We start from the raw sequence: 24,537 nt of genomic DNA, 5'->3' as shown, positions 1-24,537 counted from the left end.
AATGCTGAGAAAAATGTCTCATGATTGAGGCTGAAATAGTCCCAGAAAATATATTTATTAGAAAAAGAGCGACAGAGTGTCAAAAGACCACCTACCAGGAAGGCCTCGTTGAACTCAAACAAGCAGGGGAACTGTTTGAGCAGCTGGTGAATGCAGTCCAGCCACTGCAGGAAGACGGGGCACTGCTCGCTCACATCATCTGTGTTCTCCTGGTGGCCACAGCGGTCCCCAAACTTGTGGCCAAAGTCCAACCACTCAGTCTCCACAAGCACCTGGAATCCCTATGGACAGCACAGAGGCAACATTACATTTATTATAAAAACATTTACCAGCAATCTACATAAATCTATGTAAAAAAAAAAATCTTAAGATAGACTCTCACCTCTAATGTCCTGTAGTAAGGGTCCAACAGAATCTTGGCGAGGGCTACTATCTGGGGCGTGCGGTCCCAGCCATCTGAGCAGTGCACCAGGACGGGCCGGCCTTCCCGCTCCACTGCTGAACACACCAGAGTGGCTGCCTTCAGCATGACAGACAGATGCTGCAGCCAACGGGTGCTCTCGAGTGCAGACAGCCAGCTGGAAACACAAGAAGAGGCCGATCAGACAACTATTACACCATATGGAATATCTCCTGATAGATGTAATCTGGAGTCATATATTGCATGAATACATCATCTTATGTAGAATTTTTAGGCTAATATGTACAAGGAGGGTCCAAAATGTATCTCTAAAAGCCTATAAATGTCATTATAGAAAGCTTTTAACTAAAAAGCAACTCTGGAGCAGCTGGGTTGGCCCCCACAGTTTACATATGCATGTCGCAGAACACACAAAGTCTAGAAAAAAAAACATATAGAAACACTAACAAATGGAGAGCCACAACACAAGCATGTGCTGGTAATGTGTACAGACAGACATCTGGCCGGCACAGTAGGAACGAGACTGCACTGTGGCAGTGTTCCCATTTCTGTATGGTGTTATATTACTGTGCACCAGAGCCACTGAAACAGGGAAGGGAGGTGCAAACCAGGGCAGAGCTGCTCACAGAGAAAGGTCAAACAGATCCACTTACTTTCCTGGATCCGGAATCTGACTGCAGACTGCTCTCAGAGCCTGGAAGCTGTTGCGGATGGCATGGATGTTGGCCATTCCCATAAACATTACCTCACAGTTTGGGTAGTACTCTAAATGCATATACAAAAAAGGCATCCACTATAAACAATGCTTTATTTGTGAGATACAGACACACGCTGCTTTAATCTTGTTTTGAATAACAAAAAAGGAAAAAAAAAGTTAATATCACTATCTACGATGATGACTCTTAAAACAAGTAATAAAAAATACTATCACATTTGATTATACCAACCTTCACATTCACATCCTCCTCCCTTGGCCCGGTTTGCCACTGCAGCAGTGTATGAGCGGGCATCCAGAATCAGCAGCTTCTGTGGGACGGTGTTGTCATCGCAGCCAGTGCCGCCTGTCAGAGAGGAGTCTGGGGAAAACAGGCAGGAGGGCAGAGTGAAGTCAATCAACCTGCTGTGGAGACCAAGTGATAGAAAGCCTGAAAGGAGCATCATGTAACCAGAGAGATGCAGTCCATATGATTAACAGAAACTGACTCCATTTGTAACCAGCAGAAAATCAATTTCTCCTCCTGATGATGATCACAAGAGGCCCGTTTACCACAGCGAGACAAGTAACACCTCTGAGACTGCAAACAGACCGCTTTGCTTTGCAAACCTGGTCACTGATGTGCTGCCAGTCACTCTGCACCCTGTTACTGTGTCTATAAATGTGTTAAGTTTCAGCATTTCACATTTTGACATATTGGTGTCAACTCCGACAACAAAACTGAGCCTGAAAGAGATGCAAAGAGATGTTTTTCTGTACAAGCTGCACTGACAGCTGTCCTACTTTGAGCGTTGCAACATTTCATAACACAAACTGATTATTATGCAGCAACACTGCTGGATAATGGGTGCAAATCTTTTTAAATCTGCAGCATGTAAACTATGACTATAATAGATAATTTATAACTGAATTAGTGACAGCTCTACATTTGCAGGTTAAGTTTGAAGCACTCTGTTGCTAGGCTGTGATGTTAAGCATCATTAACAGGCATTTTAATACTACAAATCACTGGCCTAAGCACAAACGACCAAGGAGTCATTGAATCTGCAAATTAAAAAATAAATAAATAATTCAACAGCAGTCGTACCAAAGTCACTGTCTGACGAGTCGGGAGCTTCCCCTCGTCGGCTGGCCGGTGTCCCCTTGGCTCCAGTGTGCATTTGACAGGCCTTAGCGATGGACGTCACCAGGTACTCGTCATCAGTGTTCCTCCAGCCCCACCAGCTAATCTCAGGCTGGCTGCAACGAGCGATCACTGCCCCGTTCTTCTGATGCCTGGAACACAAAGCAACATAGTCAATAAGTCCGTCGTGCAAGCTGGATAAATTAGGGATGCAAAAAATATCGCATTAACGGCGGTAACAAATTTATATAATTAACTATGTTAATATTTTTAATGCAATTAACGCATGTATGACATGACAATCCCAATACATCCGTCATTTCTTGGTTACGACGGCGGGAAACGGATGAGCTGGCCTGGTTCTATGGATGGATTTGAGAGTAAATAACATGGAATAACACATGGGTGTCTTATTAGAATGCAAGTCTTTTTATCCAGATCATGAGTTTTATCAAAGTTTCTTCATCGGTGTTAACTGTTTAACTTCAGTCGTCACATCTGCTGGTTTAATGACAGAAATTTTCACCATGGAGACGGTTGGTGAGATGTATGAATTCTGCATTATGATCTAGAACATGGCAGAGATGATGAAGAACAACATATAGAAGTATATTACATGCCGCATTTACTGACCCTTGGACATCTGATGTGTAACTCAAGGGAAGGTCAGTTAACAGTAAATATTTGTAGCATTGTCTCGTTCTGCTGATACAACACAGTAAAAACTGGCATATTTCAGACATAACTGTGAATGGTGATTAATTATGAGTAATCATGATTAATTAATATGTAAGATGTGATTAATCTGATTAAAAATTTTAATCATTTGACAGCCCTAGGATAAATTTAAGATACTCTGCCCACTGCTGTGTGTCAGCACAACTTACCTGTAAACCACCACAGGGATCCTCTTCCAGGACCTGAAGGAAGCCACACTCTCCAGCTCTTTATCAGTGATCCATATTGGAACCAGAAGCTTCTGCGGGTAGCTGGAGCACAACCTGCAGGTGGAATGAAGCGTTTTCAGCAGAGGACTAAATGTAGAATATATTGGTGCATCGTTCACGTGTTCACACAGCGCTGCTGCATCAATAACTCTGAGATGTGGCAGACAACAAATCTCAGTGTCAACCCGACTCCCATCTGTTTCTGCTCTCCTTTCTATCCCATGATACTTCCCTTGGTTTCTATTCACCTGCTGAAAGAGGGAGGCAGAGACGATGTGTGTGTGTAAGTGGGAAAATAAAACACTATGCTGAGTCATGGGCGTCAGCAGGCTGCAGCTTGTTTAATTAGCCCGTTGTCCTGTGTGTGTCTCTCGCAGCAGGATGTGCGCTCTCTGGCCCGCTAAACACACTCGCCATTTTTTTCCCCTCTGAAGCACATTCAAGTGCGTCAACGTTATTATTGAAACTATATTATCAGCCTACGCAGAAATTCATTTAGCATCTTTACAGCCTGCTTTAATTAATTGTGCGTGAGACAATGTCTGTACACGTTAAAGTCTAGACTAGAGTAACGATGGGCAGAAATATCTGTCCAAGTACCCAGATTACTAATAAAAACAGTATGAAGAAAACACAGAAAAGGTGATTGATGATGTTTTTCTAGTTTTAAATATCATCAGCCTTATTAATATCAACTTTGTCATTATTCATATTACTTAGTTATCATTAAATTTGTTTTTTGTTGTTGTAACCCCATCAATATTCAACAGGATTATATTATCACTATTATCGGTAATAGTCCTATTAATAATAGTCTGAATCATCTCAAACTATTATCACCAAATATCCTCATTAGATACTGAAGAATTAAATGAATTATAAAGCTCTACCAGCACTTTGTTTAGTATCCTACAAGAAAATCTGATTTCTACTAGTTGGAGATTGAAAAATATAATTTCTCAAATGCAACATCATTACAGCACAAGTAACAAACATCTGTCAAGTTCTGCCCAAAAAAGCAATTTTTCTTATTTTAGCCAATAGAAAAAACACTCAAAAACACAGAGGAAGAGGGCTGCAGTGAAGTGCAGAGTGTATGTGAGAGATAAATTACGATGCGAACGCTCAGTGGTGTTATTAACCAGTCAGCAGCCGTTATGTTCAACTTGGCTCACTTTAACAAGACTGACTAAAAGAAGGATGTGTAGCTGGACCAAGGTAAATGTCAGTATTTGAGAATAATAATAATAATAAAAGAATCCCTTGTTTATATATATATATATATATTTATTTTAAATCAGTTTAATGTGGAGTTTGAGCTCTCAGGCTATTTACTTTATGTTCTCTGATACCATAACATGCGACAAGGGTTGTTCAGTATCACAGATGAAAAAAAAAGAAATAAAAGTTAGACCCTGAGAAAGAAGTAGAGTCATGGGTCATTCCATCCTACGAAAATAATCTGCTTGCACAGTGGTGTAAATTAACGGAACAAACCAGTAGCTGTGATGTCTGTCTACGCTATTTTGACCAAAGCATACATTAGACATTTCATTTAGACCTGTAAACTTTGTCAGCTTTAGAGAAAACATCTTAATATGTCTACTTTAAAGAATACCAAAGCAACTGTTTTATTTGTAATGCACCTAATAATGTAAAGACGACTAAAACTGCATCTCCTGCACTGGACTATCCCTGCACAAAGTGTCTGATTTTAAAGCAACTATAATTCACTGCAGCCTCCTTCCAGTCATTATCCACATAAAACTAACTAATTCATATCATTTCAGAGCCCTTACTTCCCACCAGAGCTTAGCAGTGCCAAAACATGCACAAGCTCTTCCTCATGCAATCTGTTCAGTTTGTAGACATGGCGACAGCTTCATACTCTGTCACAGCTCTCAAAAAGCCATCTGAAACTCTGCCACTCAACATTCACTTTCTGAAAGCCACAGCTTCCTACACCACCAGATCTACACACAGTTCAGTTATCTGCCAAGTCTCTGTAACTTACTTGTAGTTGCAGTTGATGTCAGACACTCGCCAAACGTTCTGTGTGTCGAAGCCCATCCTCCTAACCTCCATTTCCATTCTGTGACGTACGTGGTCCCCTGCACAAACACACAACATGGAGAGAGGGTATAAATACAAATAAATACATAAAAAAAAAAATACAAAAAGTTATCTTTTCCTTAAAATTCACTGTGAGGTTGCGAGCATGCAAACCTGGACGACAAAGATGGACGTGTTGGTCTTCATCGTCGGCGCTGCCACCGAGACACCACGCGTGATAAGCCAGGGCGAACAGGTCCTCCAGCCGGGAAGGGTGGGCTATGGCCCTGTTCAGACGCTTCACCCACTCCTGGCACTGCTTAAATGTTGCAAAGTGGCATCTGTGGAAACACCATTGCAAGGATTAAAAGAATGAAAGATGTAGCTGGAAAATTACTTCAGATCTTCATGCTTTGGGGATTGAGAGAAGAAAACAATCCATGAGATGTTCAGTGACTCTCCAGACTTTAAACAGGAGTGACAATATGGCTGCTTAACGAGGAGGAACCAAAATACTGATGCCACATCTGCAACTCGCTATCTGAAGTCTTCACAGGTTTTGAACTTTACAGATGTCCATGACACTGAAATAAATGAGAATCGATAAAGGGTGACCTCGGCCTTTTCTTCATTGAAACTTTGTTGGCTTTATCTGAATTTCTCTGCTGAAGAAAACTGGCAATGTTCCATATCAGTGAAAATCACTTCAAACCAGTTACAATTCAATCCATATTAACACGGAGGAGATGCATGCAGTGCACAGTGTTATGTCTGTTTTGTTCTTGGTGAAACAAAGTCCCAACAGTAAAAAGACAAAAACAAAAAACAGACCACATTTTTTTTTAAGTAGAAGAGCCTTAAAGCGTCTCCTTGCTTTGGTTTGACAGTCTGAGGACAAATAGTTGTTTTTGTTTTGGGGTGCAGCAGGAGCGTTATCTGACAGTACTTTACTGAAAGCTCACAACCTTTATACCCAAGACACTTTTACCACACTAACATAATTTACATATGCACAAATTCAGTTTTAGAAGACCAACTCTTGATGGGAAGTTTGACTTTAATAAGGAATAAGATGAGTTGACATCAACTCTAGTAACCTTACCTTAACTCCTGTTACATGCTGTGACAGGAGCTAAGGATATTAGAAGTGAAAATATGAAGTTAGTGCTAAATAAAATAAGCCACTCATCTTACCTGACAACTTTGGAGTCTTTGCAGATGATGTGCAGCTGGAACATATCTCTGCCCTCCACACTTTCTATCAACCTAAGCGGCACCTGTAGGGGGGGACAGAGAGCGCATGCAATCAGCCTGATGGCCTGCTGTCAGAGCAGATAGCACATCTGCAAATAGGTTACCGCCCTCTTGGTTTAGAACACACTCAATCCAGGTTAAACAAAGTGAGTGTAGCCCTTTATACCCATTTGATTGTGTTTTAACTTAGTGTCTTTAGCTGTTATAAAACTGAGCAGCAGCTTTAAGTCTGATTCCTGCTCTGCTTTTCATGTCTGATCTTGGCTGGTCGCAGAATAAAAGTGGTGCAAAATCCCCCACACAACGTCCCCTCTGGTCAAACTTTTATGCAACGGCACTGTGTGTGCATCTTGTATGAGTAAGAGGGAATGAAGGGAAAAAAAGTGCTTATTTTTTGTTACATCTCAGGGTCAAAACTCTGTATTTTGCAGAAAGTCCCACATCTATCAAAACCACTCGTCTGAATGAAAGTTACTATTTATTCAGATAGACTGAAGATGAGCTGAATGACCAAGCTGTCCAGAATGTGGCAGAGGGTGGTGTTGTTTCATACGGTACTCACAGAGATCTCATTGTCCACACCTGGGTAGGTCTAAAACACAATGACACCATGGAGCACACGGAGAGAGGGGAGGGAGGGAAAACACAAGACAGGACGAAATGGGGGGGAAAACAAAAAAACTATTAAACAAAACAAAAAGTTTAGAAGACAAAAGGAAAATGAAGAGTTAAAAGAAAAGAAAACATCAAAGAGTGCAAGATAAAAGATAACTGAGTGGATCGCATAATGTGTTACTTGCACATGTCCAAGGCAAATGGAAATCATGGAGAGAAAGACAAACATAGACGGGTGCAAAGGGCAGGAAAACAGCTCAGAAGTATGGGATGAGTTGTGAAAGGAGGTGTGGGTGAGAGGTTGTGGTTTGCTGGCATTCATACAAAGTTAAACTGTGCTGCTGGGGTCAAGGCAAGAGTCTGCTAGGCAGGATTGTAGGGACAACTAGCTGGTGACATTTAAAGTCACTGAGCTACTCAAAGAGGGGACTTTAACATCTTAGTGATCAGTCATTATATCCTCCTTCTTTATGAAGCTATGCCATAGTTTCCAGAAACTGTACCCTTCTGGAAAAGATGACAAGGTTTTGGGTAGAAGGAGGAATTTCTCTGCCAGTGAATGCAAACAAGTGGCCTGTTTGTGTTTGAGCAAGGCCTGACGTCAGCAGGAGCGGGCTGGTGGACATCAGTGCCAGTGGGGGCCGGGCGAGTGGAGCTTGTATGTCACATTAAACCTCTCCTGTAGGAAGATCAAAGAGCCCGCTACTCCTGTGGTACAATCCTGGTACAAACAACTTTGTCACAACTATGCTGGAAGATGGCTAAAACCACTTTACGGGTACCCCATGTTGAATTTGTGCAGATTTATTTGCCTTGTTAGAGCAGTTATGTGTTTATAAAACTTATATGGGGGCAAAGGGAAAAGCCTGCGTGCGTCCAGACTAAACACTAAATCCTCCTCTCTGCTGCTATTGGTCTCTGCAGTGGCGTGGCATGGCAGCAGTATTCACTCAGACAATTGTGCCATTTGTCCTGAAGCAAAACATTTGTAGTTTTTCTTTACGTTTACGGTCCAAGACGTGCACTCACATTGATGACAGAGTCCTTGAACTTGATGTGGAGTCTGTAGTTTGAAATGGCGATGATGGCTTCATCGGCACAGCCAAGATATTCCACCCCTTCCCCCTGAAGAACTGGGAATGGCACCTGTAGAGACACAAAACAGAAGGTTCGCTTTAAGTTTGCTGTGCAGAAAACATTACACCAGCTCCTGTACATGGGCATCATGTCTACATCCTTAAGGCCCATTTATCCTTTAATCCTTTCTATTTTTTAGGCTGTACACAGTAGTACACAAAGGTGGGTACAACTAGTGGTACAAACCCTGGTCAACAAAGTGTCTACAACCAATTTACATGCGCTGTAACTCTACTCAGGCAAAGAGGCACATAAGTAGGCTTATATACTAAAAACTCAGTGAAAACACAATGTGTGCATGTGTAGCTGTCCAATTAGCACATAGTAGTTTTACAGAGGAACCTTTGTGAGTGCAGAGGGCTTGTTGCTGAGCCTGAATGAGCAGGCAAACAAGAGGCAGAGCTGAGAGGGAGCCTGTCTGCACTAATGCTGAAGGAGGGATCCCAAACTATCCATTAACATTCTTACTTGTACCCATTTTATTACAGTCACAGCCAAGCCCTGGCTTCAGCTGCAACGAGACCCTTACATTAAGGTAATTGGTTTTCTAACAGAGGCTGATAGAACATTTTTCATTTCATTCAGAGGCAGGGAATTATCTTTAAAAGCCAACCGAGTGGATGTGACAACGCATGTGTGCCAGCTTTTAAACAATGTTTCAGTTTACAGATAAACTGGAGCGTTTAACCACTTTCACTGTGGTCAATGTCACACCTACCAGTCTGGCTAAATTTACTATGCTGCTTACCATTGCTCCAAACCGATTCTCTGAAATGCAGCAAACAGTAAAATCTTTCATAATTGCTGCTGAACAGGATGATTTAAGTTATAACTTTGTATTAATGCATTTCTAAAACAGACTGTGCTTTATGCAAGCTCATTTTCATTTTGGCTTCTTTAGGATAATCATCTTTGGGGACTATGAATGGCAACTCAGGTTTTGTTTAGTTGCTGGAGGTGAGGGCAACGGTGTTGCTTAGAGACATAACCTCATTGCATTAGCATGCACTGCTGAGTCACAAAGAGCAGGACCCACAAGTGCATGCTAAAAAGAGATGGCATGGTATACAGTGGGGCAGATGGGGGATTGTTTATAACAGTATTTAAAAAAAAAACACTAATAAGAATCAGGCTGACTTGAAACACATTAGTCAACACTGATAAAAACACAGCTGTGGTGCACAGGGCCCACATACCGGATCTGACAGACAGACTCAGATCTTTTACCACTCAGGCCAAAAAGAGAAAACACACACAGTAAGTTTAAGATGAATTAAAAAAGCATATCTAAAAGACATATTGCATGCTGGTAAAAGTTATCACCTGCTGACGCCCATCTTGCCTGAAAATGCACTTGCAAGTCCAGACAAGAGAAAGTAGAGCTTTTCCTGGGAAATGGAATACATAGAATTCTGCAATCAGACAACAACAGTACCAAATACAGGCTGCAGCCAACAGCCCCACAGACAGAAATTAATAACTAAATATTCCCCAGCTTTTAATAATAATAATAATAACAATAAAAACAATAATAATAATAATAATTATAATAAAACTGCACCTCAGTAACTTTGAACTAACAGGAAACAACGCTGACACACATGCAGAGCTTAAAAGTTGCTGACAGGGGAGAAAAAAAAAGTCATTTGCATAATAAAAAAAGAGAAAAAAAAACTAAGCACAAAAGCAGAGACGTTTTATACTGCCTCAACAGAAGCATAAAAAGGCTGAAATTAGATAGTGCAGCTACTATCTGTGCACTTGTGCTCTGTGGTGGAGGCCTACTGCGTCCTGCCGAGAACACCCTAGTTAACATGCTGCACAGACTGGGAGCTGCATTAAACGAGCTGGGCTCCAAAAGTAGGTGCATGAGTCACTGGCAGCCGGCAGGAGCAGCAGAAGATACTGTGTCACGTTTCCTCTATGAAGCCTTCTGCTGCAGGAATTTGAAAAGGAGAGCCAGAGAGAAGGGAGGGTGAGCAGAAGACTCATGAATAACACTGATTTGTGAGTCGTGACTTCCGGTTCAAGCAGCCTGCCTGTCAGGACAGGCGCTCACAACTCCCCAGTATATCCACCATGGCTTGCACATATACAGCAGCAAGGTATGAAACATGTTGGGGGGGGGGAGGGGGGATGCCTGCAATTTGCCAGCAAAAATGTTGCTATGACAGATATTAGCTGTTCAATGGGAGCAGCTAAATAAAAGCAGACACGCATGTGACTACACGTGTGAATGCTGGGGGAGGGGAAGCAGAGAAAGAGTGCATATTTATACAAAATGTAACTTGCAATGAGTGAAATTAAAAACAGACTAATACAGAAAATGACAGATCTCAGTCTTCACATCCTGCTTAGCTGAAAGTCAGTGGCCTTTATAAATAAACGCACCTCTGAGTAGGTTGATACTCTGATACTCCCCACAATGCACTGCAAACCAAGTGGAAACATGCTTTAATTGCAAAGCAAAAAAAGAAACAGCAAACAGTGACCCTCAGCTGGGTGAATCCCTCTTCCCTCCATCTTTCCTTTGTCCAGTTTCCCAGACGCTTGATGCTTAGCTCCATTAACCACCAGACAGCTATGAAGCGCACACTCAACAGCAATGAGAGAAGAGCAAAAGTTGCCCATTATAGTTTTGCTATTGGCATCTTCAGCATGTAACCAAATCCTAGTCACGTAAATGACCCAAAAATCCTTTTCAGCTGTCCTGGTTTTTATTCTCTGCAGAGACTGTTTTAGTGGAACGGCTTGGTATAATGTTTTCGTCTAGAAGCCTTCAAACAAGACTTAGGGATTGATCCTGAAGGGACTAACAGTCTGAATAAGTGAGGAGATAAAAACATTTACATTTAGTATCTGAACGGAAAACATACCGAGCCTGTATGAGTGGGATACAAACATCTTTACTACTTTTGTTTAGACACTGAACACAAAGAAGGTTTGTCAACATTTTCAGCCTCCGCTTCTTTTAAACTTTCTTTCACTGACACACCGTGCCTCAGGAGTTTCAGAGAAACACTGATATGAAACGAGAAGCCCAGTTTGAACATGATTTTGTAATTATAAATTTTGTCTTTTCAGCAGTGTATGGTTTTCTACTCTACAGACATGTTGCTGGGTGTCAGAGAACATGGGTCCAAGATGTCTGGCTTACCTGAAGGCTTTCATCTTCCTTCACCAGCTCCTTCTGGGGGAACAGGTCCTTGGCCTTGATGTACTCCAGACTGGGAGGCCCCTCTTCACCCTGGTTAACACAAAAACAGATGCAAACATATAAATAACCTTCTCATACTGTATTTAATGATTTGTGTTGGGCAGCATTATTTTTTAAGAAGTAACTGATTAGATTACAGGATCACTGCTGATAAAAAATTAATTAGTTATCCTACTTTTGGTACATTTGCATAACCTAATTATAAACACCTCTTCGCATTTTTTAGGGCCCTTTGGTTATTAAAGTTAGCCAACATTTACCTTAGCTCCATCTCATCACGCAGCCTGAAGCTCTGGAGGCTAATAACAGATATAACAAGCTGATTTTCCTTCACAGCACTTCATTAGTGATCACATCTACAAATAAACATAAACCAATCATCTGAGGCCAGATGCACAGAGATTTATAAATGATCCTATGGAAAGATCAAGACTATGATTGATGGCATGTTCCTAAATTTCCCCTTGGAGTGGTGGCTTTAGTCGAGTTAAAACACCGGCCATGTTGTGTTGTGGCTGCAGCATTGGCTGATTCACCAGTGTTTGTTGATGCTTCTTCAAATGAACAGAGAGTACTATACAGCTAGCTGACATTTATTATCACCCCAACACATCATGCGTTTCAGCAACAAACTCAAACTAAGTGAAATGTACACAAAGTAAACACTATCCTCTCTGCTGTCTTTGCAAGTCAATGTAACCAGTTACCACAAAGATTTAAAAGCACCCAGCACCACAAAACCGATGGCAACATATAATATGAAAAAGAAGAAGAAGAAGAAGAAAAACACAGTTATATCATCATTAAATCAGCACTGGAAAGATCAGAGTGAATCTTTGGTCCTTTTATTAAGCATTTATCAGGGTTGTTAGCCTCTGGTATATAATGCATGCCAAGTATAATTTTCCTATCTTCACCAGATAACTCAAAGACCTCATGTACAAGATTAAAAATAGACTATTAATGAGATCTAAAACTCAATTTCAATAAGGAGCACCCGCCATGTGGTCAATGAGGCAAGCCTTTTTAAATGTTCACAACTCAGTGGTGAATAGTATTTTCTCTCACTGATAAATAATAATGCTGGACAAGTAACTTTTCTTTATTTATAGTGCATTTGCTTTGGCACTGTAGAGACAGGTGCCGCATGTGTAAATGATAAGAAAAGCACTGGGTGCTGAATACCTAAAGCATAGACTTTGTACAAGATTGCAACACCCAGTCTCAAACAAAGACCAGAACTTGGTGAGGTGTTGCACACACTACTTTTTCATGAGTCATGCACCAGCTCTAAGAAAAAAACTTAAATAATTCATCAATTCTGACACTTTTGATAACAAATGTGACAGAAAGATTTCTAAGGTTGCAGATGAATCTAAACAAGTGCAGCTTTCTGAAGTTCATACTTATTCTGATGGATGAGAGGCTAAAATTAGAAGGAGGCAGCAGAAGTGAGAAAGAGGGAGGAACAAAGTGGGCCGTCAACCCTGTCCTTGTAGCTAACAGGTCTGCTGCTCTGCTCAGACTAAGCAAATCACCAGGTCATACTTCAAACTCTGGAGTGAAAATAAGTGATGAAATTGAAGGACATGTCCCCAATACTACTTGACCTATTTGTAAAGAATTACATCAAAGGGTTTCACGGCATGAATTATCAGTTTTTCATACTTTAATAGAAAATTTATTTAAGAGTTCATGGATATTGAATCTTGACATTTAGATGTGGAAAATCTTGCAGATCAGATCATTAAAATGATCCATGTCTGACTGTCTGCTACATGGGGATATTTCACTCCTAATTTTTGCAGACAAGGCAACCTCTGCAGCTCTGCTGGATTTGGTTTCCCCACCCATGTGCGACCACATGTCTGTGGTTTCTTAATGAAAACAGAAAGGGTGTCCTGGCTGAATATTTAATTTCTTTGGACTCTTGTCATGTGCCACAACAACAAAATGAATAAAATTTCAGCAGGAAAACCCTTGATGTCAGACCACGCAGGACTCCTGCCGTATTGGAAATGATCACATCTGTCATCTAAAAGGTCCAAGCAGCTAATTAAACCACACAATAAGCCCTCCACTCACTGGTAACAGATGGAGACGGTGTTCCAACAGCGGCAACCCCACCCCTACAAGTCGACAGCATGTCACCATCTGACTTCTTAAGGTAGACATCAAGGATCATAATATATTGTTGAAGCAATATTTTTAAGCTTTCCTGTTGTCACAGACACAAAAACAAATACGAAATTACTTTCACTTGCTTTTAAAAGCAAAAAAAAGGCCAATTTGTCCAACTTTCAGTTTATCTTTTCTTTGTCTCTATTGATCTTTAATCAACAACCAGAGAGAGGATGACTAACAGCAAAGGCCCTCAGGTCAGGGCTTAACATGGGCCAGCTGCAATCAGGAGCTTCAGATCCCAACTTCCCACTTCCTGGTTTGTTAAAAACATTCAAACATCTGGGATTTTTGGGAATTTTACTCACATGAAAAGAGTAAAAACAGTTTGATATATTACAAACAAAATTAGTTGGTTCTGAAACCATAAAATGTTTGTTTTGGCTATTGTTGGTCCATTTCAAATAACTCAGTGCAGGTTCAGAACTAATATAGCTAGTTTTGGTTAATTACCAGAATGTGGGAACTTTTAATTAAAATCCATTTATGTCCATAAAACCTTTTTTGTTTAATCACATCGCATACAGAGGGAAAGGGAACTCATATTTTAAGGATGCTCTTTTTTTTTTACAGGAACATGCAAATTATCCTCCGACCCAACTCAGACCTTAGACTCAGTTTTTGCCCCTACAGCAGAACAGCAGAGATATCATAACAGTAGTGAAACGTTGGAGTCCATTTTTAATTTCATGATCCTTCAAGTTAAAAACAGAACAATTACGCAGAAAGTCAGCTAAGTGCTACACTGACCCATCTTTGCCTTTGGATGAAGACTCCCCTACTGCTTCTACGTTCGCACTGAAAGCTTCTAATGGATGTGAGAAGTGTGTTTGTGGGAGAGATTAAGGTAACAAGTCATTACACAAGTAAACCTGGAGAAGTAATTAGAAATTTTAGTAAATGGCAGCTATAGAGGTTGGTGTTAGTGCTATACCCAACTGTGACGTCCACTCCTATTGAAACAAGTTCCAGAGGCTTTACAGACACAAACGATGCTGTTAGTTCATGTTGATTTACAACAGTTTTTTTTTTTTTTTTTTTTTTTAAAAACAGCAGCTGTTTTTTTTTTCCTGTTAAATATGACTAACAGCTGTTTACCTATAACACAAAAAGCATGAATCTTATTTTCCATCTGTAGATTTCATTAACTTCTTGAAAGCCTCCACGCTGATAACATTTGTAATTCTTGACATCTCCCAATCAAAATGACTTCATGAGGTTTGGAAAGTTTTCTCCCCACTCAAGGGCTCATATTTGTGGCTTGTGAGACATGCTGCAACAGGACAAACCGTTTTGAACTGAACTTGAAAATCCTAATATAAAAACCCAAACTATAATGCCTCGCTGAGAAGAAAGCTCCTGTCGACCCTTTGAACTTCGGTTCTAGACCAATCTGAACTCTTCAAAATCTCTTTAAAGCACAATCTGATTAATCTTTGGACCTTTGGCTTGTGCAACCCTACAGCATGAGATGGATGAGGCAGCTGCATGCCATCAATTTAACTTATTTTCACCTGAGAGGTGAACTATGACAGTAGCCATCAGTCAGAGGCCTCCTGTGAGGTTCAGGCCATTACAGGCACATCTTGCAGACTGTTGCCAGGCAGCTTGACCCACCAGCCTGCCATCCAGACACAAGTTTACTTTTACTATAAAGTTTATTGTGGTGTGCAGCATAACCTGCTACTAAGACATTCAATGCTGATTAAACCACAATACCATGAATTTGGGTTTTTATGCACACGCACAAACACACACACCTGATCCTATATTAATAATTCATCAGGTCCCTTGGCTCAAATGCTTTCTGCTGCACTACCTGACAGTACTTGGCAACATTTACTCAATTAGTTGTGGAGCAGCCCTGACGGTGCATTCTTGTTAGGACCCTGCTAGAACATAGTGCACTTTAAAAACACAAGCAAATGTAGATTCTTGCATGGCTGCAAAAACAAAACAATATGGCAGTTTAAACAATATGCGACATACATGAAAGCGCAGACAATATTGTTGCAGTATTGAAGGAAACTTTGAAATAAAGTGAGTGATAAACTTTCCTGCAGACAACCTTGACATTTCACCATCTTAAATCCTTTTTGCAAAGCAAACAGAACTCAAGACAGACGACAGAGCTCTACATTTCTATACAAACACAAGCAGCAAAGCATCTAGTTTTTTTTCCTCTGTCCCTCTGCAGAAAATCAGCTTATAGTAGATTAAAGGGAAAAGACAAATGCTCTCACTTCCAACAGACTCACAAAGATGGAACACAGCTTGTCCTGCGGCCGACACATTTCTGCTTCGTCACTGCTGAAAGCCAGCCCGCCCTCCCCCACCTTTTTGCCTAACCAGCGATCAAATGAAAAAGAAAAAAAAAAAGGCTGAAGCCGACAAGCATGTGTGCATCCATACATGCTAATTCATGCATAACTCAAATATAAAGTGACAGAGCTGATAGAACATGTAATGTCACGATAACATGCATCGCCAGAGCAGGATCAGCTACGATGACGACCGTTGTAGCAGCCGACAGAACAGCCATGACAAGGCAGATTAACGGTGTGTATGTGGAGGGAATCAGGTGCAGGGCTCGTTTATATTGCAATAAAATAGGATTTTAGTGATCTGGAGACTTTTACCCGGATGCAAATAGAAATACAAACCGGATCGGCCATGTGACAATCGAGAGGTAGGACAAGTGGAGATTGAAAAAGAACTGGCACAGTCCTCATACAAGAGTGTCTGGTTGCCATGGCTACAATAACCACTTTTTAGAGGCAGAGTCCTTTTCCATCTCGCTTTTACTAACAATTTACTGTCCTTGCCAGATTACTTACTTGTCCTGGCTAGGGTTTTGTCCTTAACTTGTATAGATTAGAGGTGCAGTATGCAGAGGTGGCCTTCTGAATATATGCAACAAGCGCTTACATGTCTGCTTCCACCTGTTATGTGAAATGTAGCATTGAAAACAATAAATGAAGCAGATGAAGAGACAGAATGTCCCAAACATTGAAGAGTTGAATAAAAGACGGGTATTTGGAGAAGGATGACGGTGGATGAATGGCTGCCTTATTAAACCACAATGAGAACCTAAGAATCTAACCTAAAGAGTTAAAGAGTACAGTAACCTAAGAGTACAGAAAAAATATCTGGAAGAAGAGATTCCAAAATATGATGAATCTCTTTAAATGCACTCTTTTCTTTCTATCCCCTCTCTGACCAGATTAATATTTCATAGACCACCAGGTTCTAAACAATCAATCCCATTTTAGTGTCGTCTCTGGGCTAGACTCCAAGTCCTGAGAAGAACTGGATAGGAGGAACGTATTCTTTTAAAGAGCAGAGTTCCTCGTACACTTATTTTAAAAGAAATGTTTATCATCAATCAATCTAATATACTGACAAACTTTAAATGTAAGTAAAGCTCTTCTTATTTAGCTTTTTATATCTCCATCAGGATGCTGTGATCGTGATGCTATGAAGACTTCCTCAGGGTCATGACTTTGCTAAATGTTTTTGTGACGTCAGGTAAAGTGTTGAGATCCAGTCCCAGAATGATCGCAAGTACCAACACGGTGCAAGAAAGGTGTACAGCCTAAAGCACACACTCTAAAAATGCTTTTGGTTTTACTTACACTGATGATTCATTTACCTAGTGGCTATAATATGATATGAGTCATGGAAAAATCTAAAAAAATTAAATTAGACTTCTTATACTTCCATTTATTGCAGACAACACAATGCAGAGGGAGGTAAACATAGATTTGTGCAGCAGTAACAGAAGACGCTTTTTCCACTGCTGAAGCACAACAATGCCGATGATGAAAAAGCTGCAGCCCCTTCTCTACTGGAGAAGACTAACAGAGCCGTGATCCACTTAACAGAGGACCGGTGCACTAAATTATACAGACGCTGACGCAGAAGAAGTGCCGACTCAGCTGCGCCACAGACATGCTAAAGACAGATCATAAATTGCCTGGCCACAATTGTTCACAGAGAAAGTCAGAGAGGGAAAGGGAAGGCCGACTCTTCTCACAAAATTTACTTTTCATAAATAAGTTTTCTGAAAAAGAAAAAGTAAAGATTTCATAGAATATATCCATAATTTATACTTTAACACCAAATAAGGTGTTAAGATCACAATATGTTTCATCAAAAAGGAAAAAATCCCATGATACAGAGGCATCTTTTCTATTGTATGTTGATTTTATTCATTACTGTTTTTACTGAAATTTGATGTTATGATGATGATGATCATCACAACCATGCAGACATTTGTGCAACCTGGGAATAATTTCTGTTCTTGAGAACTATCCAGAAAGCAAAAGACCTTATTTTGAAGAATGAATTAAGATTGGAAAAAAAAAAAGTTAAAGGCGAAATAAGTAACAATGACACCTAGTGTTTCAAATCAAAACCCCAGTCGAAAGAGAAAAACACAGAGAGCGTTCCTCCCCCCTTCCCCTTCGGAGATTTTCGCTCAGGTTGCCAGTTTGTGAGAGGACGACTTTTTTTTTATACCATGGTCTGGGTGAATTCTCAATTCTGATTGGCTGTAGGGTATCCATTAAAAAGTGATAAACGCTAGTCGGTAACCGTGGCAACAGAAACTCGCTGGGCTGGAGATGCGCCAGAGTCTGTGACGGCGCATCGCTGTGAAAGCAGCTTGCAGGCTTATTGGGCTCCGTCAGTCCAGGAGAGACGAGAATGGAGAAACATTTTGTCATCCCGCAACGTCCCAACCAGCAGTGGTCCGGGTCCACAAACGTTAAATCTCCATCCTTCAAACGCCACTATGGACATGCCAATATCTTTATGAAATGTCACGATCAACAGCAATGGTGCATTTAATTTTAAACAGGCCTGTCTTTCTGTCTTGATTACCTTACTTACATACTTAATACAGAGTGAATGGTGGATAACATTATTAAAACAATATAGGATAGACTTGCTTGATACACATTTAATGATCAGAGTCAATGGTGGATAATATTTCTTGCAATAAAAACGATTCTGGAAACAATCTGTGGACAAAAGGTGGCATCATACTCTGGACACACACAAGCTGTAAGAGCTGCACCCGCCCTCTGAAATGATACGCTGTGTCATGTAACATAAAGTTAGGAAATAATCTTCCTTCCCTCCACTGATCAGATCTAATACAACAGCTGCTGCCGACTGAGCTGCAGGTTTCTGTGTCAGAACCGGTTACCTTGGCAACGTGTCACAACAAAATAGTCCACTCAGCCGCCTTTTGTGAATAACTTAGGATTCTAATGGTGAAAAACAACATTAACGTATTAATAATTGGATTTAATATTTATTTCTTTCATAAGTGACCATGGTATAAGCGGGATAGTGCCCTCCGAGGTATCCATTATCATAAATTAATAGACTTCGTGTCCTTGGCTTTGCATCGGACAGTTCACGCCTCCGCGTCGTCCATTAATTTATGATAATGGACACCTAGTTGGGCATTATCTCTTACATATACAGTCTATGGAGGACGGAGTACATAGTACCAGCAAACATGATTTTTTTAGCAGGATGCCGAGGCTTTTTAGGTTTTCCTGAAACTATTTCTGGTTTGCTTCTTTTACTAGCTTCCATACCTGCAGGCAGCTGCTCTTTTGCTGACATAAAATACCAAACGCTGCGCCGTTGTTTGGCAACCTTAGGGAGTCGCATATGATTGGTTAAGGAACCAGAAAGTAGTAAAGAGCTACACATGCCCTGAAGTTATTCCATCATGTAGCTTTTATTTTGAAAGGAGAAAAACTTGACATACATTGTTAATGTAGAGAGACAGATTGTTTATAGGGAAGCTGTTTTTTATCTCTTGCAACAAATGAACATTTTAAATTGTTTTTACAGGAAAATGTTACTTATTTAGCCTTTAATTTCTTTTCATATTTTTAAACAAGATTATATTTTTTCATTTGTTTTACAGTAAGAGTCTGAGAACCCAATTTGTTTTTCTTCTCGTTTTTGTTGGTAAATGGACTGTACTTATACAGCTTTTCTAGTCATGTGTTGACCACTCAAAGCGCTTTTACACTACATGTCACATTCACCACACACACACACACACAGAGCACTTCTATTGTTATATACTAAGTGCTTTTTTCCTATCGCACACTTCATGCCCTGACAGACACATCGGGAGGCAACGTGAGGTTCAGTGTGCTGCCCAAGGACACCTCGATATATGATGGGGGTTCAAGTTTTTGTTTCAAAGTGGCCTTTAGTACCATCCATTTTTCATTTGCAGTATCTTTAGTAATGCGATTTTTTTTCCCAGAATGTGTTGGTATTCCATTGACTTTACCACCCTCTCTAGCAGAGTAAACCAAGCAAAAACAAGCCCACCACAATTAATCCAACCCAGTGCTTAAGAACTAGCAAGGAGTTATTTTTGTGAAAAGTTTAACTTTTAACTCGATCAGTCCACAGGACCAAGTTAAAAGTTACAGAAGTTCAGGAAATATTCATAGTTTCCAGTTAAAGAAATCCTCCTCTAGCCCCTCCCCATGAGGAGCAGATTATCACCAAAACTGTTTTAACAACTTCTTGCCATGAAATTAGATTGTGTTATCTGCTATATGGCAGCAAAACCAAAACTGTATCAGCCTCAACTCCACTTTGTGTCTAGTGCCAAACAGCAAATGTTAGTTTGCTATCAATTTAAATGAAAATACAGCAACCAAGTCTGAGGGCAGAATGCCTGAACTATCACCAATTATATTTCAATACCTAGAAGGTGCTGGACATGTGTAAGTATGTAATCTCCTGTTAACTAATATGATGACTACCTGGTTGTGACCTTTCAACTATATTTTTAATTCCTATATGTGGAAGGCCAATAAAGGGCAGATGGCAGGTTAACACAAGAATTCAATGTTTAATTGAAATGAAGACTTGGTGAAAGTAAAGATTTTGTGGCGAGATGCAGTGAACTGAACATCACTGAAGTCAGAAGTCAACATTGTGAGTTAAGATTGAGGAGCATGTGATTGAGACAGTAAACTATACACATGGAATCATCCATTCACTGTTCCAAGACAGGACTCGAGCCAAGAAAAAATACCTTTTCTGCATCCACCTTCCTTATATCCTATTAAACAACCCAGTAACACTTTTAAAATATCGTGATCTTTCACTGCAGCTGAAACCATTTACCACTTAGACTGCAGCCGTGGCACACAGTGTACTTTCAGCAGCTCAAAAATTGTACCCGACCTACTCCATCAGAAGTCCTTCTCTCCTCCCTGCCAGTCAAACACACCTGCAACTCAATGTCTTCCAAACAACATAAGTGAGAGCATCATTATGTGGCTTTTTTTTTTAAATCATCTCACTCTCAAATGGTGCTGAGGTAACTCCTTTATTCTACTGAAGTCAGAGTTGTACTCAGTGGCTGCAGTCCTCACATATGTCAAACGACATCCCACCCCCTCCACCTCTGATTGGAAAGCAGGCACTTACAAGCAGGCGAGGAAGGGAGAGGAGGGCTCAAAAACACACCCATCACAAACCAGACACAATAAAAACATTTAATGCACACCAAAACAGATGGAGGACTTACAAAGCAGTTGAGCATGGAGCAGGACACCCTTCCTGCGAGGCTCATGTCGAGGAAAAGCAGCACTGTGCCTGAATGACACGCAGCCTACAGAGCAGCAGCACGACCAGAGCACGAGGAGCCGGCATAACCATTCTTCTCCCAGCCCCTCCAGCCCGCATCTGTTCCAAACCCTTCTCCCTACCAAACCCCGCTCCGCCACCCCCCCGCCACCTTTTGAACAGTTCCTCTTCTCAAGAGGTGCAGTGGGACAATATGTCAGTCTCATTCAGGATCCCAATCCCAACCCCCCTCCCCCCGGTCCACCCAATGCTCCTGAGAAAGAAGAGGAAGCACACTGGTGTCTGAAGACAGTTCCTGTTGCAGAGCTGAGGAAGAGGAAGATAGTCCATAAAAAGGCAGAAACAAAGCAGCGCTCCACCCAGTCAGCTGAGCTGGAAGCTGAAACAACTGCAGATGTTTCCTCTCAGATGTAGTGAGTGGATGAGAGGGTGCTTCTAGAAGAGAAAGCAAGAGAGAAAAGACAGAGGGAACTGCCTGATGCTAAGCTCCACCCTCTGCATGCGCATCCATCTCCATCTCCCTCTCTCACATCTCCTTCTCCTCCCCCCACCCCTCCTTGTTCACCCTTCGCTGATAGCTCCTCATATAAATACGCTTCTCCCTCGAAACAGTCAAGCTCCACACGTGCCGTCTGACATAAGCTGCAGTACACTGCGGCCATCACTCACGCGTGCGCACACACAAATACACACACACTGTCCGCTGAATGTACTGAACACAAAAACACAACCTGAACCCAACACGGCGAGCTCAGAGACCCCTCATGTAGCTGATGAAAGCTATCCCATCATCAAAAAAAACACCGCATGGGATCCGGTGCAGAAGGTAAATACTTGGTAGAGGACAGATGAGAGGGTGTTTAGGAGAGCGAGTGCAGATTTCTGGTGACACAGCATTTTACAGGCAAATTCTTTCCCTCTTCATCTCTGCACTTCTTCTAGGGTCTATCCCATTCTGAACTGCATCAATGCTTTAAATCAGAGAATATCACTGAATTTATGTGGCGTATATGGTGTTCTGTATGTAAATAAGGGGACGCAGCCCCTCCCCTGCTACCCCAACCTACTACTAGTCGTGACAACCACTCACCTACAGCTGCATGACCCCATATTATGTAACATGTACAATGTAGTACATGGAGCAAAAAGGATTGGCGTGAAATGCAGCACTACAAAAATGTGATTACATTTATTTGGGGTAGGACTTTTAGTGATGCTTGGACAATTTAATTTATGTTCATGGCGATTTGTTTCAGCTGGTTAGCTCTGAAGTGTTACTTCTTTCTGTAGAAAAAATGCAGCTGATGAAGATGTCCACGTTAAATTAAGGCTTTAAGCTGGAAAGCCTAAGGCACATTTAATTACAACAGCTTAGATAAGGCTCTCAAACCATAATCAATATTTTCATATGCAATGTGCTATTAGTTATAATTGCATGTTTACAAAGTGTACAACATTTACAAAGTGTGCACAGGCAATTGTCACTCATCTAGCCATTTTCTACACCACTTAGTCCAATTCAGGGTTGCGAGGAAGCTGGGGCCCGTACCAGTAATTAGCAGGTGAGAAGCGGGGTACACCCTGAACAGGTCGCCAGTCCATCAAAAGGTCAGAGAGACAAACAACCCCTCACGCTTACACTTCAATGACCAATTAATCTAACCTTTGGATGGTGAGGGGAAGCCAGAGTATCCGGTAAGAACCCACGCATACACAGAGAAAACATACAAACTCCACACAGAAAGGCCACTGCCTGAACCTCCCTGTAGCTGAGGCTTGAACCAGCAACCTTCTTGCTGTGAGGCCGCAGAGCTAACCACCACACCACCGTGCAGCCCAAGAATAACTCACCTAAATCTAATCTCCAGAGGGCCATTCATACTAAAAGACATATCTCATTCTTATACAAATTATGGTCATATACAACTTATAAAACTTCCTATATTTTCTGCAACATGTCCATCCAAATAAATCTGAAATGAACCACTTAATGCCAAATGTTTCATATTACATACAGTTTGAGACCTTTTTCATCACCTAATGGTAAAAACTTTGCTCAAAACCCTGTTGAATACAATTTGATACTTGTCTTCTGCTCCTGGTGGATACTTTTTGCATTTTGTTCTGATATCAAGCAATAAACTGCACATCCACACAAATTATTTAAGCTTTTTTTTTGTTTGCATAACAGATCTTAATAGTGACCTTTTTTATGTTTACGTTAGACTGAGTTGGAGTCGGGTTGTTTTATATCTACAGAGGACTGAAGAACAAATGAGTTCCATATTTCATCTTTCATGATACAGAGAACATGTAGATCTATCTAGAATGATAGCTTTGTTTTTAGAGTATTTATCAATATATTTGATTATTTTCTTTGTTATTCTTTGCAATTCAACCTACTTAAAATGTTTTTTGATCTACAAGTTTGTCACATTTCAGAAGTCTATAGAGTAACAAAATGTTAACATCTCCTTAAATAGAGCCGCCTAAATATTATAAAGAGAAAAAACCACGTTTATGTGCAAATTTATTTCCGCAGAGGTTAATAGGGTTGCAGCTAAGCCCAAACACAGATTCAAAGTCAGAATCTATTCAAAATGTAAAAGGCTTGATATTACTTCCATGTCAGACAAGTGTCACCTCACACATGCTTTAAACAGCAGATAACTCATCCAACAACCACGGTGAACATAACCAGTGAGTAAACATGTCAAAATTCCCTCTGAGGGCATACCTTTCCATTATTTTCCCTCAGCTCCCACACATGCACATCCCAACGTTTCAGCGTTTTGCTGCCACTTAGTGGCAGAAATATCAGAAATATGTGGAACAGGCTGAGGTGTGAGCTGCTCCTAGCTCTCTTGGTGCTGATGTTAGTGCTTTAGCTTTGCTGAAAAACTTAGCATAAAGATCTGTTTTGTGTTGGAGTTCAAATGTTCTATAATAAAGGCTGATCAGTGCAACTGTTCCACCTTTGTTTCCCTGCTATTTATTCTTTGAGTGCTTTATTATTGGTTATGAAGTTGGTTGTTGGCCAGAGTTGGCCTCACCCGGTTCGACCTAACCTTAAGCAAATCACCAACTATGACAAAGTCAGCTCCAAATGGCTGCGTGTCAAATGTCAACGTTCCCTTTGTCTCCCTTGGGAGAGATTCTTCTTGGACATTGTGTCGTCGTGAGATTTCTGGAGGGCTGTCCATCTATCAGTCTGCCTTGAAAAAAAATAAA

The 24,537-nt window shown here is 40.9% G+C and overlaps 1 protein-coding gene across 3 annotated transcripts in view; it reads right to left on the bottom strand.

Moving 5' to 3' along the window:
* The window catches only part of mtmr4 (myotubularin related protein 4), a 38,904-nt gene that overhangs the window by 5,362 nt on the left and 9,005 nt on the right, over window positions 1-24,537 (bottom strand). For 2 of the 3 annotated variants that reach the window (XM_042007945.1, XM_042007946.1), the window contains exons 3-13: window positions 11,422-11,511; window positions 8,157-8,273; window positions 6,453-6,535; window positions 5,433-5,599; window positions 5,221-5,317; window positions 3,147-3,260; window positions 2,224-2,411; window positions 1,369-1,497; window positions 1,075-1,186; window positions 383-578; window positions 96-281 (exon numbers count right to left, since the gene is read on the bottom strand). In XM_042007945.1, the coding sequence (XP_041863879.1) occupies window positions 96-281; window positions 383-578; window positions 1,075-1,186; window positions 1,369-1,497; window positions 2,224-2,411; window positions 3,147-3,260; window positions 5,221-5,317; window positions 5,433-5,599; window positions 6,453-6,535; window positions 8,157-8,273; window positions 11,422-11,511 (1,479 nt within the window). Of the gene's footprint in view, window positions 1-95; window positions 282-382; window positions 579-1,074; window positions 1,187-1,368; window positions 1,498-2,223; window positions 2,412-3,146; window positions 3,261-5,220; window positions 5,318-5,432; window positions 5,600-6,452; window positions 6,536-8,156; window positions 8,274-11,421; window positions 11,512-21,247; window positions 21,409-24,537 lie in introns of those variants that run through there. The other variant, XM_042007944.1, reaches the window with a different exon arrangement.

This window comes from Melanotaenia boesemani, chromosome 15, assembly GCF_017639745.1.
Source record: "Melanotaenia boesemani isolate fMelBoe1 chromosome 15, fMelBoe1.pri, whole genome shotgun sequence".
Classification (NCBI taxonomy): Eukaryota; Metazoa; Chordata; class Actinopteri; order Atheriniformes; family Melanotaeniidae; genus Melanotaenia; species Melanotaenia boesemani.
The sequence above is the reverse complement of the archived record's forward strand: the minus strand, read 5'-3'. Positions and strand labels throughout refer to the sequence as shown.